This window comes from Schistocerca cancellata, chromosome 6 (genome assembly GCF_023864275.1).
Source record: "Schistocerca cancellata isolate TAMUIC-IGC-003103 chromosome 6, iqSchCanc2.1, whole genome shotgun sequence".
Taxonomy (NCBI): Eukaryota; Metazoa; Arthropoda; class Insecta; order Orthoptera; family Acrididae; genus Schistocerca; species Schistocerca cancellata.
In genome coordinates this window covers 440,833,473-440,851,344 of record NC_064631.1, presented here as the reverse complement: position 1 = coordinate 440,851,344, position 17,872 = coordinate 440,833,473, and the positions used below count along the sequence as shown (strand labels likewise).

The following is a 17,872-nucleotide window of genomic DNA, read 5'->3' as shown; positions in this document are numbered from 1 at the left end:
ATTCAAAGAAACTAAAAAGCAAATTCTGAAAACTAAATAATTTCATGAAAAGAAATTTTTTAAAAATATTTATTAATATCATTTACTAGTAAATATAATGCTATTTTAGAATACACACAGAATGATTTATATTTTGAAGATGACATGCTACAAGTGAGCTTCTTTTCTACTCAAACATTCCTGCAGTCTCTTTGTTACATTGATCAAGGTTAGACATAACACCTCAACTGGAATTTTGGGAATTGCTTCTCAGATCTTGGCTTTCAATTCTTTTGTTGTTGCAGGTTGAGCAAGGAGCACTTTGCTTTTTATGTGACCCCACAAAAATAAATCACAAGCTGATAGATCAGGTGTTCTGGTAGGCCATTGCAAGGTCACCATTTCTCAAAAATGCAGGTTTCCCAAACAACTGGCATACAGCATCCATTGATATTCATGCGGTCTGTGACTTTGATCCATTTTGTTGAAATCAGGCTGTCAGTAATGCGTAGAAATCTCTGTAGTTGTTGCATAACAGTTTCAAGCATGGTAATGTAACAATTCAATGCGACTGTAATTACATGGCCATTCTTGTCCTAAAAAAAAAAAGGGTCCCGTCACACCTTATGATGACATAGCATACCACACAGTAACTTTGTTGCTGTGCAATTGACACTCCCTAGAATTTTCTTGTGTCCAATATCTACAATTTTGTTTTCTAACAAATCACTGAGGTGGGAATAGGCTTCAGCTGACATCCATAGTTTAATAACAGACCTTTCATCTTCATTTATCTTTTGAAGCATTAATTCACAGAACTGTTGTTGAATAACATGATCATTAGGTTTAATTCCTGGACAATCTGCAGGTTTTTATGGATGGCATTGGAAGTCCTGTACTAAATTTCTTTGAACACTTGAACTGTGTAACTATAAAGATGCTGAGTGATGACAGATTGACTGACGTGAACTTCTAATGACAGCATCTAGAATAGCTTGGATATTTTCTGGAGTGTGAATGGTGCGCACATGGCCTGGAGGTTCTTTTTCATTGTTGAACCTGTTTCCTCAAAATTATACATCCATGTTTTAATAGCATCTACTGATGGAACACAATCGTGGTGTCCTAAATTAAAATAACAGCAGAGTATGTAGAGACCCCCTCAACACTGTCACTCTTCTTTTAGAATGCTTTGATCACAAATGCTTGCACCACTCAAATCACCCATGATAATTAAATGACAAGGTGATGTCGACTGGCTGGCGTACATTGTTCAGTGCTACCTATCACAACACAAGTTTCAAAATTTCTTGTTTCTTTGAATATGTCAATGCCAATAGCCTTGCCACAGTGGTAACACCAGTTCCCATCAGATCACCGAAGTTAAGCGTTGCCGGGCTGGGCTTGCAATTGGATGGGTGACCATCCGGTCTGCCGAGCGCTGTTGGCAAGCGAGATGCACTCAGCCCTTGTGAGGCAAACTGAGGAGCTATATGATTGAGAAGTAGCGGCTCTGGTCTCAGAAACTGACATACGGCCGGGAGAGCAGTGTGCTGACCACATGCTCCTCCATATCTGCATCCAGTTATGCCTGTGGGCTGAGGATGACACGCTGGCCAGTCGGTACCGTTGGGCCTTCATAGCCTGTTCGGGAGGAGTTTTGTTTTAGTTTTAGTTCTACGTGTTGATAACGATGTTTAATTGGTTCCAAAATTCCTGTCACATTGGATGCAAGAAAAAGTGTTTGTGTATCATCAGACTTTAGAATCATATCTAAACCATGACTGGGAGCATTTTCAATAATAAGGATAGCTTTCGGTGGAAGCTTTTGCTTCTTCAGCTGTTCTCAGTGCTGGTACAAATGTTTTCATGGAACCACCAAGAGAATATTTCTCTATCCATCAACACCTTCTTCAGAGTGCAATACTGCATTGGTAGTGATTTACGTCACTGAGTCATAAACAATGTGAATGTTGGAATTTTCCTATCACCATGGGCAGCAGCTTATTTCATCATTTGTGTTACAATGTGCTGTAAGTGTAACACACTGTTTCTGTTGCTTATACCAACGAGCTACCTTCTCATTCTTGTCACTTAATGTCTTTGAAGGAAACATCTTGTAAAAGAGTCTGGTTTCAGTAGCATTGTAAAAGGCACCAGCATTTAAATCTTCTTCCTCTATTCCCTCCATATCTTGTTTGAAAACTCATCTGTATCTTTTTCATTAGCTGAGTGACTTTCCCCAGTGACAGTCAGCTGCTGAACACCATGTCATTTTTTCCAGTTTGGTAGCCTACCCTTGCTTCCTGCAAACAATGTACAACCACCAAGTTGTCTGTTAAATGCAGCTGCTTTTTACTTCATTATCAGGCCACTGATTGGAATTCCTTCATTGCGTTGTTGTATGTACCATCTATAAAGAGCTAGGTTCAGTTCTTCATTCTCACTCTTTTCTATAACAATTCATTTTCCAAACACATTATCCATCTGGATTGTGTATTGTTGAATAATATCATCTTTCTTTTTAATGTCATAAATAGTTGCTCATCCATCACTTTAGTCAGTAGAAATGGCTTTCTACGAAAAACCTCAGTTCAACTTATCTAAAATTTGAGTTCCTGCTTGATGTCTAGCAACTCGGGCCAGAGTTGCTGGAGTTGGCAGTCATGTGTGCATGAGGTGTGCTTGCTTCTGTTTGTGAATGGTGTGTCTCTCTTTTATTGATGAGGGCTGTGGCTGAAAGCTTTATGTAAGTGTCTTTTAATTGTGCCTGTCTGTAAGTTGACATGTCTTCTTTTCTGTAAGACGCAATCCTCTGTCTTTTCGTACACTGTTGATATTTCTACGTGGAGTTTCCACTGTTCAGCTTTTTATGGTATGTTTTTATTTAAAAGTCTTTACTTATTACAGGTAATCATTATCATATGTTGACTTTGTATTGTATCCGTCCATATGAGCAGAATTTTATCAGAATTGTTATTTTACTGCATATTGTATAGTCCCTGTGTGACAGAGTGGTTCTAAGCATTGTATGATATAACTACCACTGCCCAGTTTGTGCATTTATTTTTGTCATTGAGCTGTGCCCAACTAAATTTTTTGTTTTTTTACTATAAGCCTGTAACCTGAACATATTGTCTTTCGATAGCTCTGAGGATGGCAATACATATTGCCAAAATTAGTAATCCCTTAAGTGTTTTAACATATCAGTCTTGACAAATAAACTGGTTTTCAAAAGAAGACTACAATTTATAAAATAATGGTGCCAACTAGGCCAAAGTGCCAGCAGGCATCATGTGACCTGTTCACCCCTGTAGCACCAGTCGCCGGCACTGTGGCCTAGGTTATGCAATATTTTTAGTTGTGTTTGATGATGCCTAGCTGATTTTTTGCCTCTCTTGACAATCCGCTTTTAGCTTTATTATATCAGGATAGGTTTTAAACAGTCCCAAACGAGGACACCACTGACCAAAATCAACAGCCTGAGGACAAAATTTTTTGTGATTATAGACTGGAATAAAAAGAAAAAAATATTCTATTCAGCTCACTAATCACACAAAATGTAGCAGATTTTCCAGATTTTGCTCACTTAGTGACACAGTTGGTGCCACAATGTATTCACTCACTACAAGAATCTTCCTTTTTTATTTGGTCATTTTTGTATTTTAATGGACACAAGGAGTGCTTCACATGGCATCGAGCATGGACTGTAGCCTGTTTTCAGTTGCAACAGCCATATCAACTGCAAATAAAACACTTCAACAGTGTCTGCTTGACTCTAATAGTTGGTTCTAACTTTGTTCTTGCTGCAACCAGTGCTTTCTAATTGTACATATTGAAGAGTACAGATGAGGTTATGCTGTACAGTAACTTTCTGCATTGTGACTGCCGGTATGTTTGATTATTTCACAGTATTATCAGCATCTTCCCCCCCCCCCCCCCCCCCAATTTATGCACAATTAAATTACATGGGAAAAAGAGTTTATTGTGAAGGTGAATGGAATATACTATATAGCTGGTGATTTGACATTTCAGCTGTAATTAATTCTTGAAATAAATCTCTTAACAATATAATACTGGCTGTAGATCAAGATACCATCAAGAGAGAGATGTGTGGGAAAGATTCTGGGATATAAAGACAAAAAACAACAACAATGTATCTTATAAAGTTCTTTTTATTTATTCATAATAAGTTACGGGACCTTTTTCTGCTTAGGTTGTAAAAAATAATGTTCTGCTCTCTTTCTGCTGGAAAAATGTCATGACGTAAGAAATTATTGCAATGTTGCTGTTGCCTTCACATGATCAATATAAACACTCTAAAGGATTTTTTGCAATAAATGAAACAACTGTATAACTTATGGCTGTGACTAACATTATACATTACTCAATTAAAAAATATAGAAAATACTGTTATGTTTTCCAAGAGTGACATGCCTATAAACAGCTAATATTTTTACAGTTTCATTCACTGGCACAAATTGATTTTTCACACTCATTGAGCACTATAAATTAAGTTTGTGGTAGATAAACTGCAATTACATGATTACAGATCTTTTCATTGCAGTTGCTTTTGTACAAATACTGGTTACAAGTGACTAACATTAAGGAATACTGCAAAGACAATCACACATCAGTTGTAACCTAAATCTGACAAGCACAACATTACAGTGAAATTTAAAAAATGCCTAAAATGTCACAATAAATGAACATTCAGTCTGTGTCGGTCAAGAAACCACCAAGATATGTATGTGTCAATAATAAACAAGTCACGAAAATATTAATCAAGAATCTATTCTGATGACAGGTAGGCATTTGTACATGTATTTACATATAATGTAGTGTTTCTCAATTACATTTGAGGCTCTATTTAACTCAAAAGGTATGAGTACACTAAATGCTCAAGCACATTCATTGTTAAGACAGAGTTAGATTTAAGACGACACAAGGACTACAAATAAGATGTAATGTTTCTTAAGGTTGTACACAGATTTCTTGTAAAGGCTCTCCTCCTTTGCAGCTACAAAAACTCAGTTTCAAAAGCAGTTTTAAGTACTGTACTGTCCCATAAAGTCAGCTTTTCTGCAGACTCATTTCAGTTAATAAATTATTACAATTATTTTACATCTATAAATATATCCAAATAATTATAGTCAGTCTGATTACATACAAATGTGATTGTATAAACAAGTTTGAAGCTCAGAATTCTTATTCAAATGCATCTAACTCATCACATTTTGATTTAATTGAACAGTTACTCTAAATTATTGAGCATGATCACTTAGTTAATTTGAACTGCGTGATGCTGTTCAATGAGCTAGTACTCCATTCAGTCAGTAAGACAAGACATCTTAAAACATTTCTGTTTTATTTATTTGGTAAACTTCAGTGACTGGCAGTGGTTTTGGGTGCTGTTCTCTCAGAATATACACTGCCTAGTTTCAAACCACTTTTTTCTTCCATGACAGAGAATCATGTTCTTGTGGATATTTGCCAGTCATCCTGATGCATGGAATGTCACTGATTACAGTCACTGTGGCAGTCTTCTTTGTCAGTGACCTACATGCAACTGCATGCAGCTTCATCTGAGACACGTTTCACGACTTTTCTTCACTCGGTCTTGAAGTAACAGAAGCTCTGCAACAATAAATATCATTTTTAGTTTCATTAAGTACACATAGAGGACCACTGAGTAAAAGATCAAACAAAACTCCAAAATGACTATTATTGATTGTATATCAACTATCATAGGCATACAAGCAACCCCCCTCCCCAAATGTTTTCCTTTGTGAAATATTTTTTATTCTTCTATCTCATTTTCTTCACTCAGCATGTTAATTTCTTTGACTAATACACCTTGTCGAATATACAATAAATGAACATTGATGTAGATGAAAATGTAACGTACAGAGTTTAAAGCAACCACAATGTTTTTGCCCAGTTCAAGTCATTTGCTACACAGCATTTGTTGAATATGTATATGGTGACATGCATAATCATTAATACTGGGCGAGCAATTTGGTCATGTATCTTCTTATGACTACTTGTGAATTAAATTATACCTCAAACAAAACTGATCTCTATTTGGATGCAGTTTCTTGGCAAGAAGGAAGGAAGGGAGATGGAGCCTAATGTCCCACTAGCATTTCCCTCATTTAAGACATAACACAAATTTTGACTACCGTATTTACTCGAATCTAAGCCGCACTTTTTTCCAGTTTTTGTAATCCAAAAAACTGCCTGCGGCTTAGAATAGAGTGCAAAGTAAGCGGAAGTTCTGAAAAATGTTGGTAGGTGCCGCCACAGCTCCATCGAATATATGTAACGGTACACAGGCATGTTTTCCAGGCACAATGATAAATACTAGTGCCAAAACCTCGGAGTCAGTAAATAAATTTAAAAAAAGGTGGAAGACGAGATTTTTTCCTCCGCCCCGAGTTTCTACCACTGCATTTTCATACATTATCCAACAAAGTAAATACAAATTCCGTATTGTGCATCTTTGAATGTAGCAGCATTTCAATGTACACGAAAATGCGAATGGCAAGACTGTTTGGGATGTTTGTCAATATGGCCAACTCTACGTTCTGAAATTTTCCTACCTGTGAGAAGAGATGGTTGCTAATAGGAACTTTTTGAATTGTGAATCACATGCAGTATTCTCTTCACCATAAAAATAATATGAATATAAACATTTTGCCGTGTATTCTTTCATGTTTGCTGCTATCTCATTTAAATCCTGTCTGCCTAATAAACTACGAAACTAGAGTGAGACAACAGCAAACGCGGAAGAATATACATATCATGTCTTATTTATATCCGTATTATTCTTATACTTAATAGTGATACAGTTAGAAATGAAGCACGGCAATTGACTAGATTTTTAAATCTAAGATGACCCTAATTTCTGTACAGAATTTAATGAACTAAAGAGGCATCTGCAAAGATTTTCAAACAGAGAAAAATTTTCACTAAACTCTCGCTCAGAATATCTTCTATCATACACAGTCTATTATTTACTTCTTGTTGATCATTATCAAAGAAAGCAGCAGTGTAAGTAACAACAAATAGCAGTCTCTTGCCACTGTTTCACTAATGAGGAATGTGACAAACAATGCATGACACATTACAATAATGCATTTTCAGCCTAGAGTGACGTAAACACCTATAACAAAAAGAACGGCACTTATCAGATCAAAGAAAAATAAGCAATCAATTCAAACCAGACGAAGCACATGAAAAAGGAAGGGTACCCGATAAATACGGACGGAGCGCCTGACGCATAGCAATGGCTACCTGGTAAAGCTTAACTGCTAAGCTTACGACTCGAACCAAACTATTGTAGCTGTATTGCCATTCATTCGACCTAAATTGTGTCTCATATTACAATGGACCAACTTTGTTTCGTTTTGGAGGTGCGGCCTAAAACTTTTCTCTCCCCTTGAATTTCGAGTCTCAAATTTCAGGTGCGGCTTAGATTCGGGAATTTTTTTTCCTTGATTTCGAGTCTCATTTTTCATGTGCGGCTTAGATTCGAGTAAATATGGTACTTAACAATAGGAGAGGAAATGACGAATGAAATTTTTTAAAAAGAGACTTCCCAGCATTCTGCCATAATGGTTTAGGAAAACTGTGGGGAACATAAATTCAGGTGAATGGATAGAGATTTGCACCCAGTTCCTTCTCAGAATTGAGTGTCTTAATCACTGTGCCACTTATCTCCATTTCATAGGAAATGCTCTACTTCAGTCCGATTCACGAATAATGACACTTTGCGCACCTCAAGACACAGACGAGGAATTCATTGTTGTCAGTCCCAAGCAACAGCTTTGTTAAGCACTTACACTTGCTCTGCACTTGAAGATAGCATGTATACTTCAAATTATGTCTCTCGCTTACTTGTGTAGAATATTTCAATTGCCACCACCATCATCCATGAGAAATCGCAAGAAATAGAACAAAAATTTACTATATAACTCACTATGATAATGTTTATTGATCACAACTTGCTATGACATTCACAGTACAGTGCCGAGAACATTACCGAACACTCATTGGTTGTCGGAGAATACACAACTTAGATGCGCAAAACAAGCCTCAACTTGACCGCCATAGTTCGTGACTCCAACTATAACAAACATCCAAATGCAGCTACATTGTGACATGAAGAATCTGTCTTTAGTTGAAAAAGAAGTAAAATACAGCAACACCAAAATCTTTAACTCACTTTCAAGTGATATTAAGTCTCTATGAGATAATAAGTTATTCAAAAGTAAATCAAACGAGATTTTAGTTTAAAAACCTTTTATTCTCTACATGAATTTTATAACACACACAGATAGGCAATTTCTCACAAATTTATGTTTATTGTTCCTGTGCTATCTGTATTTCTGTTTGCTGTTCCTCTCCTACTTATATGCTTTATATCGAACACTTCATTTATGTGCTACAATATACAATACTATTCTTTCTTACCGGAGAACATAAAGTAGTTGTGAAAACACACTCAACCTCTTAGCAGCATATAATCCTGAGCTAACAACGAGCATCAAAATGGACACAGGGATTAATGACCACACAGCTGTCATAGCAAGACTGAATCTTGTAATCCCAAATCCTCCAAAAATAAATGAAAAATATACCTATTCAAAAAAAGCATATAAAAATTAACTTGACACCCCCCTGAGAGACAATCTTCACTCCATCCAAGTTAAGAATGTAAGTGCGGACATAATGTGTCTTGAATTCAAAGAAACAGTATCGACAACAATGGAGAGATTTATACCAAATAAATGAACAAACAGTGGAGCTGATCCCCCATAGTACATAAGAAGGGTCAGAACACTGTTGCAGAAACAATGAAAAAGTGTGCCAAATTTAAACAAAAGCAAAACCTCCAAGATTGGTGATCTTTTACAGAAGTTTGAAACTTAGTGCAGACTTAAGTGTGAGATGTTTAAACTGGTTTCTACGGCAAAACTTTGTCTCAAAACCTGTTAGAAAATCCAAAGAGATTCTGGTCGTATGTAAAGTACGCTAGCGGCAAGACACAATCAATGCCTTCTCTGCGCAATAGCGATGGAAAAACAGGGTGTATACAGGGACAAGGAAAAAAAATTCCCGGATTTCTCCCGGATATCCCGTTTAAAAAATATGCTTTTTCCCGGGCGACCTACTGTCACTTAGCACAGAAAAAGTTCCCTCGGAACTGTAAAACTTATCAATCCTTTGAATGGTTAACGTTTTATATAATCGCGTAGAACTTCCCGGAAAAAAAAAAAGAAAAGCCGGAGCAGAGAAGTTTTGGAAAGACCTTTGATTTGCAGCAACATATACGCTGCATATTTTCGTATTACGAAAGTATAAATTCGAATTGCACCAAACACAGCTTGTTAGTTTCCGGAGCGTTGCAACCGAGGTTGTGATGTCCTTTTGTAAGCGAGTCATATCTCAAGCCACGAGATCTCGCCAGCCGATGACAGCAGCTATTCAGAGCATAGGGCACGTGTTATAGTCAGCCACTAGCAAGATTACTGGTTACATAGCGCGAACACACAAGAGGAAAAGTTAACGGTTTACATTAATGTACACAGTACCGTATATCTACAAGAAAAGCTAAGCTTTCACGTGTAATATTGGTCTTTTTTTGGTGTGATATACTTTAAGATACATCACACAAATGTGCCAGTAAATTTAAAATTGTGACGGCTCGAAATTCTTGAAGTGGCTGGTCCTCAAACTGTTCAGTTTCGAACGCTCTGTGATTTAGATATCCATCCCACTTTCACACACGTAACATAATTCATCTTGCGTATAAAGAAATTTACTTTGAAAGTAACGCTTTTCTAACCACCGTTCGCAATACTGTTAGTTATAGGTTCGATTTACCAGTTGCCAGAGAGCGCCAAAAACGAATTATTGTGCGTGTGCAACTGCAGTGGTGTAGGAAGCCCGCATGTTCGTGTGTATAAAGCACTAAGAGAGCTTACACTACACCATAAAAGAAACAGGGCATCAGAGGATACTCCAAAAGGCATCAAAATTTCGTGAATCATACTAAAATGCATAATTCGGCTTGAAGTGCACATTGGTTTTTTCCAGCTTCACAATGAAGTAGGTCCCATCTGATATTAAGCTTTTCAGTGTGGTTTTTGGGATGTAAATTTTCTTGGAGTACCAGTACTCTACGATCTCTTGTTTGGTTCTTTATTATGGCATAATGCCATACATGGCAGAAGATGATAACGTGCACTTGAAATTCACCTAACAGTTGGAAGTACCCAAAATTGTTAAATGAAACACTTCGTTTCAAATAAAATGATTGCCTCAGCGGAATTTCTTTAGCAAACTTGTAAAAATAACTTCATTCTTCTGCAAGGCGATTAATGCTTGACTGCTACTAACTTGGAAAGAAAATAAAATCAGAAACTGAAATTAATAATATATTTTTGCCCTCTGTAATTATGTGAATGCATTTTAATTCACTTGATAGCTCCCGGCCACTGAAATCCGTTTTGTTTTCATTTGACGTGGGAGCTGTACACGAAGAGAAGCAGCGAAATCACTTAACGTAAACACGGGTCACGTGCAGACTAACCCCCTCCCCACTACAACTCAGACAACTCTGTGCAAGCGCGAATCTGGCAGCTAGGGCGCGCGAGAAAAATTTTTCTCGTTTGCATCTGGCTGCTTGCTGCTACTACCGATGCAGCTAACAGCCAAACTTCAAGAAGCGGGAAGCGAGAGAAGGTACTGCTTATATGCGAGTCAAATGCGCATGCGCAAGAGACCGCTGGCAACTGGTCAAACGAACCTAATGTGAACAGTTGTGACGTCATGCTCATAGCAAGCAGTTTATTGTTACGAAGAATTACAGTCTGCGCCCTACGGCCTTTAACATATTTTTGCTATCTGTAGACGCTTGTGCGTGCACGGTGTTTTGTTGTCGTAAAATGCACTCTTCCTTTGCCACTACAGTTTTATTTTTTTCCCTCTCGTTTATATTTTATTGCTGCAGTATCATTCTCCAGTAGCAGGATACAATAACATTCTTTGTTAGAGAATCAATTCTGCAGTCAAAACTACAAAAATGTAACTGAAAGCTAAAACAATGAAAAATTCCCGGAATTCCGAAAAATTCCCGGGTTTTTCCCGGTTTTCTCCCGGATGAAAAAATTCCCGGGTTTCTCCCGGAATTCCCGGTTGTCCCGGGTCGTATACACCCTGAAAAACTATTGACGACAGTGCTGCCAAAGCACAATTACTAAACACAGCCTTCCAAAATTCCTTCACCAAAGAATATGAAGAAAATATTACAGAATATGAATCAAGAACAGCTGCCAACATGAGTAACTTAGAAATAGATATCCTCGGAGAAGTGAAGCACCTTAAATCACTTAATAAAAGCAAGTCTTCCGGTCCAGACTGTATACCAGTTAGGTTTCTTTCAGAATATGCTGATGCAATAGCTCCATACTTAAGAATCATATACAACTGATCACTCAATGAAAGATCTGTACCCAAGACTGAAAAAGCTGCACAAGTCACACCAATATTTAAGAAATGCTATTGACACAGGATTTCAAATTGATTCCATATATTTTTAGATTTCCAGAAAGCTTTACACTGTAAACACAAGCAGCTTAAAATAAAATTGCATTATCGTCTCAGTATTGTGACTGGATTCGTGATTTCCTGTCACAGAAGTCAAGTTCATAGTAGCTGACAGAGAGTGATCAAGTAAAACAGAAGTGATTTCTGGCATTCCCCAAGGTAGTGTTATAGGCCCTCTGCTGTTCCTTATCTATATAAATGATTTAGCAGACAAACTGAGCACCCATCTTAGGTTGTTTGCAGACACTGGTGTTGTTAATCGCCTAGTAAAGTCATCAGAAGATAAAAACAAATTGCAAAACAATTCAGAAAAGATATCTGTATGGTGTGAGAATTGGCAATTGACCCTAATCAATGAAAAGTGGAGGTCATCCATATGAGTGCTGAAAGGAATCCATTAAACTTTACACGATAAAGAATCCGTTAAACTTTACACGATAAATCAGTCAAATCTAAAGGCCATAAACTGAACTAAATACCTAGGAAATACAATTACAAACAACTTAAATTGGAAAGAAAACACAGAAAATGTTGTGGGGAAGGCAAACAAAAAAGTGTGTTTTACAGATAGAACACTTAGAAAATGTAACAGATCTACTAAAGAGACTGTCTACACTATGCTTGTCCGTCCTCTTTCAGAGTACTGCTTCTCGGTCTGTGATCCTTACCAGGTGGGATTGATGGAGCTGATCGAGAAAGTCCAAAAGTTATGTATTATTGCACAACAGGGGAGAGAGTGTCACTGAAATGATATGGGATTTGGGGTGGACATCACTGAAACAAAACTGTGGCAGAATCTTCTCACAAAATTGCAGTCAATAACTTTCTCCTCCAAAAGCGAAAATATTTTCTCGGTAACCTACACAGGAAGAAATGATCATCATAATAAAATAACAGAAATCAGAACTCGCACAGAAAGGTTTTGGTGTTCGTTTTATCAGTGTGCTGTTCAAGATTGGAATAATGAGAATTTTTGTGAAGGTGATTCGATGAACCCTCTGCCAGCCACTTATGTGTGACTTGCGGAGTATCCATGTAGATGTAGATAAACGAAGATAACTTTTAATATAATCTCTTAATTGTAACTTACATTTATATTACTTTAATTTCACCACACAAAGGTAAAATTTTGCTTCTTTCTGAATATCAAGTAGCGTGCAGTTTTACCCATACCTCATAGCATTAGTTGCTGGTCTGCCTGGTAGCAACAGCATTTAAAAACTTAAATGTTTTATTATTTTAGTACAAAGTTACTTTATCCTGTGTATCTCTCTTTTTGTATAAGATGCAGAATAACTTGTTATATACATATGACTACCAATGGCTGTAGCTTCATTTATGAACTTCCTAAGAAAAGAATTTTAGGTTTTGAATGTTCGTGATACATTTTCTTCTATTTTTAAATGAACTCCTTCTCTTCCTACAGAGTATAGCTGATACGTATCCTCATGAATATTTCATGTTTCAATGACTTGTTTACAACTTTTTTCACAATTATTAAGAAGTCCAGGAACCAGAAACTTCCATTTGAGCTCAGTTACCTGTTATGCCTCAGGTGGGACCGTACCAGGTGCCCTGCAGCCAGAGCGGACATGAGAGAGAGTTCCCCAGCTAATACTGTGCCACACACTATCCTTGCCAACATTTTAGCATTTTCTCCTGGAGACTCCTCATTTGCACCTGTGCAACACAAACATACAAACACCATTACAAATCATAAAATAGAAGTGGAAGTCAAATTTTGATAATTAAACTGAATCATATGTTGTGACTATACACATATGTCTGAAGTATTCACTATGAATGCATGCATCAAAGTCATACTTATACATATGAAACAATAGGCATCTGACACTACTTATATGAAGTCAGAATAACACAAAATGTACAAAACTTTATTTCTAACAAATTTTGATTGTTTCTTTCTAAATAACACTTTATCCCTCTTCTAAACCATTACAATTGTTATTGAGGACAGGAAATAATGTTAACTTACCTTTGACACCCAGCATGGAAAGGCAGGCACCCTGTGCAGGCAGAACAGTGCCACCCCCTACGGTTCCAATTTCAAGGGATGGCATCGTACATGATACATGAAGATCCTTGCCTCCCTCTCCCCATGGTTCCATTAATGTCATGCAGTTGCTGCTACTAACATTCTGTGCAGGGTCCTGTGTTTAGAGAAAACATTTAAACATTTTAACTGCACATGGAAACAAAAATCCATTGCAAATACATAATTTTTGTTGTGTATTAACATATCTCTACAAACTTGTTTTCAATTATGTGTCTCTGTATGCAGCTTTAGAGAAACACCTCAAAGTCAGAAATATATTTGCCAATTAAAAATTATAAAACTCTGTAACACAAAATGGAAAATCTGGGATGGAACAACAACAGTATGAAAGTGGTTAAGTACTACTCACCACATTAATTGGTGTACAAGCAGATTGATAAAAAGACTGCTACATATTATTTAGCTATCAGAATAATTACACACACACACACACACACACACACACACACACACACACGGCAGCTGCCGTCTCCATGTACTGACACCCAACTGCGACCGTCTGCGAGGTGAGCAGCAATGTCATCGGCAATGGGTAGCAGGTTACAGAAGAGGCATTGAGTAAGAAAGAGGAGGTATAGAAGAGAAGGGGTGGAGGGGCAATGGTAGCGGTACCTGTGAGAGCATTCAGTAATGTAGTGGGGCAGTATAGTGAGCTGCTAGGTGAGCATCAGGACGCTGTGCTGAGGGAGAGCATAAAGGGGGAGTGGGGGAAGGAGGTAGGGAAGAAGAAAGGACTATGCAGGTACACTTGTGGAATGGAACACATGTACAGAGCTGGTGTGGTAGCTGTGAAAGGGATAGACACAGATGGATGGGAGGGACTAGTGGAAGATGAACTCAGTTAGATTATGGGAACAAAGGATAAGGTAAGGGGTCCTAATATCATCCCTGCTCCTAATTTTGCCCCCAAGAGATTTCCAGTTTCCACAGTTAGTAGCAAAAGTTTAGCTGCGCATGGATGCATGACCTCAGTCGATCGTTTTGTTGAGAGAGTCTTATGTGTGCAGTACATTTAGCTTCAGCGTACAAGGGAATTTAATTTTTTATGCTGAAGTGAGTTAGTGCAGCAGTCAAATTAACAGCCTGCTATTGCAAGTATGAGGAAATTTGTGTTCAAATACTGGGTTGTATTTCTGTTGTATGTTGTAGTTTCTGGTGTGTAGTCGCTGTGGTTAATGGTACCGCCTTACGCTGTGGTAGCAGCCATTATAATAAATCTAGAGATGTTCGTAATTTTGTTCCCCTCTGTACTTCTGTTCTTGCAGTGTTAACCTTTATGTCAAACACTGGATTTAATATGTCATACAAATTTAATTATCCTTACCTGCAAGTGGAGGACAAACTGTGGGAAAAAAAATTAAAGACAGCCCTCCCCTGCACAATGGAAAGAAGCTGGTGTTGATGGATCCAGATGACATTAACTGTGGGCTTCAGTGGTCCCCTCCTCCTCCTCCCCGTTCCCCACCCTGCTTCCACTCCAACCCTACACACTCCTCCCAATGCATCTAGCAGCCCACTAGCCTGACCCCGCCATGTCCCCGCACACTCGCAAAGGCAGCACTATTATCTTCCTCCACACCTACTCCACTATCCCTCTTGCTTCCTGCCCCACTTCCTCTTCCTCTTCTGTGCCCCCACTACCCACTCCATCAGAGATAGCCCCTCACCTCAAACTTAGTTGCAGTGAAGGCCTCAGAATCCAGATACAACTCTCTCTCTCTCTCTCTCTCTCTCTCTCTCTCTCTCTGTGTGTGTGTGTGGGGGGGGGGGGGGGGGGGGGGGGGGGGCATGCTGCCTATGTCTTATGAAGGAGAGGTAAATAATATCCAGCAGTCTTTTATTAGTGTGCCTGTCAGCCAGTCAATGCCTCCTCTTAGTGATGAGCAACAATCTACTCCTCTTGACATCATAGAAATTCAGTAAAAGGTAGACATGAGAATTACAACTAAGAACACCTGAAAAATTGAAAACCACTTTCTATTGACTAGACAGCCAGCCAATTCCTCTTTCCTCTCTGAAGAAGTTTCAAATTATATGTGTTATTTCTATTTTTATGTTTCTATCAGCTGCAAATGGAGTTGAGCCTCTCGAACGTAAGTATTGGGCGATTCAGTTGTCTCTTTCTGAATTTAGCAAGCCTGTATTGAATTTTCTTCTTTATGCCCTTATAAAATGAGAAAAATGGTTTACTACCACTTCTTGCTATTGAACTGGAAAACTGATTAGCCCAATGTCTAAATAGTGTTCTGCAACTGGCTTATTATTTCAAGTGGCCATAAGATTCAACAAATGCCTTTTTAAGGTAAGGGGACTGAAAAAGATTAAGTTTCCTAACTTCAGTCTCAGGAAGCAAGAATATTACCTCTCTTATTAAGATTACATGAGATATACAAGTAAATGGAATTTTTTTTCCCTCAGCTTTTTAATTTTCTCTAAAAGCTGAAATAAAGGATCCAAGTATGAAACAGCAATGAAAATATTTACAATAAAAAATAGGATATGTCAAAAGGAAAAGATGCAATAATAATGAAGTGATGCAAGGAAACCATGTGTTACCACAAAGATATTTTAATAATTAGTCCAAATCACGAAGAAAATAAAATACTATTGAAGCCAAGTACTGTAAAGAAATATACTGAGAAGGGCATTGTTAACGTCACTTTTGCCCAGCATTGTAGAGACTTAAGTCTCATTTGCTTTCTAATTCTAACATTATCAGTAGTCAACCATACACCACTGTACTGCTCCAGTGGTCACATAAAAATCTTGTACTAACCTGGCCTGTTGCTATAAAGATGGCAGTTACTATATTTGCTGCATGTGCATTAAATCCACCCACACTTCCAGCCACAGCAGAGCCAATCATATTCTTACTAACATTTACATCAACAAGAGCTTGCACAGTTGTTTTAAGCACTTTTGACACTACTTCTCCAGGAACAACAGCTTCACAGACTACAGACTTTCCTCGGCCTTCAATCCTGGAACAATTTATTTCAGCACTATTGTACTTTGATGGCTGACATAAACAACATAAAAAAGACAGAGAATAGGCAAGCATTTATTTACAAATGAATGATGGACAGCACAGAGAAATATTTAACAATCATACAACATCACTTCCTAATTTCTGTATATACTGTCTGAAACCCTTTAATATAATGTAGTGAATATAAATGTTCATCAAGAGAGATATTTAAATATGAACCAATTAAACTTTATTTGCAACTAAATTAATCATCCAGCATTATTTTGGAACAACACACACACACACACACACACATACAAACTTTAAAGAAAAAAAATTAACCTACCAGTTGACAGCTGCCGGTTTCTTATCCGTACAGAAATTTCCACTGAGACTAAGTAGTTCCATATCTGGGAATGTTTTTTGAACATAGCCCAAAGCAACTTCAGTGCCCTGTAATAGCAAATCATGTCCTATAAATTTCCCAAAATTTGTTCTCTAGAGCTTAGTGTTCAATAAAATTAATATTAACAATTTTTGAGAAAATAATTATTTCATACACCATGTCAATCACTGGAGAAGTAAGATCATGTAATGACACTTCTTTCAAACATACAGTTCCTAATTTGAAGTGAATACAGCAATTCAACAATGAACTGAAAAAGCTTGTTCTCACCTTAGACAACATGTTCATGCCCATGGCATCGCCTGTGGTAGCCACAAATCTCACAAACAAATGCCTGCCAGCAATGCGTACATGCAACTTAATTAGACGTGCAAATCGACTGGTGCCATCAAAGCTAGCTTTGATGCCCTCAAAGTTTTCTGGTGTTTGCATCCATACCATAGCCTCACTGTGAAATATGAAATAATAGGAACATCAAACACTCTGACATAAAAATAGCTTCAATTGAAACAAAGCATCTGAATCAGACAATTTTTTAAGAACTGCTGCAGTTAAACATCAATGAAATTACAGTGAACAACAGAAAAAATTCCTTTAAGCTGTGATGATTCACACTGACTTCAAGCCTACTGCATTTTATTTTGCCATCATTAGGTACCCTTTTCTAACCACTCAATATTTTCCATCTACATAACAGTACTCACTTAATCTTTTATAATTTTGGTCATATTATTGATTCTGAATTTTTTCATCCGGAGCAATAACATACATTTCTTTAAATTTATGTAATTACCGCTGCTTAAGAAACTTCAATGTATTAATACATGTA

At 37.5% G+C, this 17,872-nt stretch overlaps 1 protein-coding gene and 1 pseudogene across 3 annotated transcripts in view; one reads left to right on the top strand and one right to left on the bottom strand.

Annotated features, from left to right (window-relative positions):
- Positions 1 to 1,311: 1,311 nt before the first annotated feature.
- Positions 1,312 to 1,429, top strand: LOC126089585 (5S ribosomal RNA; annotated as a pseudogene).
- Positions 1,430 to 4,136: 2,707 nt separating this feature from the next.
- The window catches only part of LOC126190969 (3-hydroxy-3-methylglutaryl-coenzyme A reductase), a 431,919-nt gene continuing 418,183 nt past the window's right edge, over positions 4,137 to 17,872 (bottom strand). For all 3 annotated transcript variants that reach the window (XM_049931634.1, XM_049931636.1, XM_049931635.1), the window contains 6 exons: positions 17,314 to 17,491; positions 16,984 to 17,090; positions 16,446 to 16,650; positions 13,589 to 13,763; positions 13,134 to 13,272; positions 4,137 to 5,616 (listed from right to left, as the gene is read on the bottom strand). In XM_049931634.1, the coding sequence (XP_049787591.1) occupies positions 5,577 to 5,616; positions 13,134 to 13,272; positions 13,589 to 13,763; positions 16,446 to 16,650; positions 16,984 to 17,090; positions 17,314 to 17,491 (844 nt within the window). In that variant the 3' untranslated portion in view covers positions 4,137 to 5,576. The remainder of the gene's footprint in view (positions 5,617 to 13,133; positions 13,273 to 13,588; positions 13,764 to 16,445; positions 16,651 to 16,983; positions 17,091 to 17,313; positions 17,492 to 17,872) is intronic.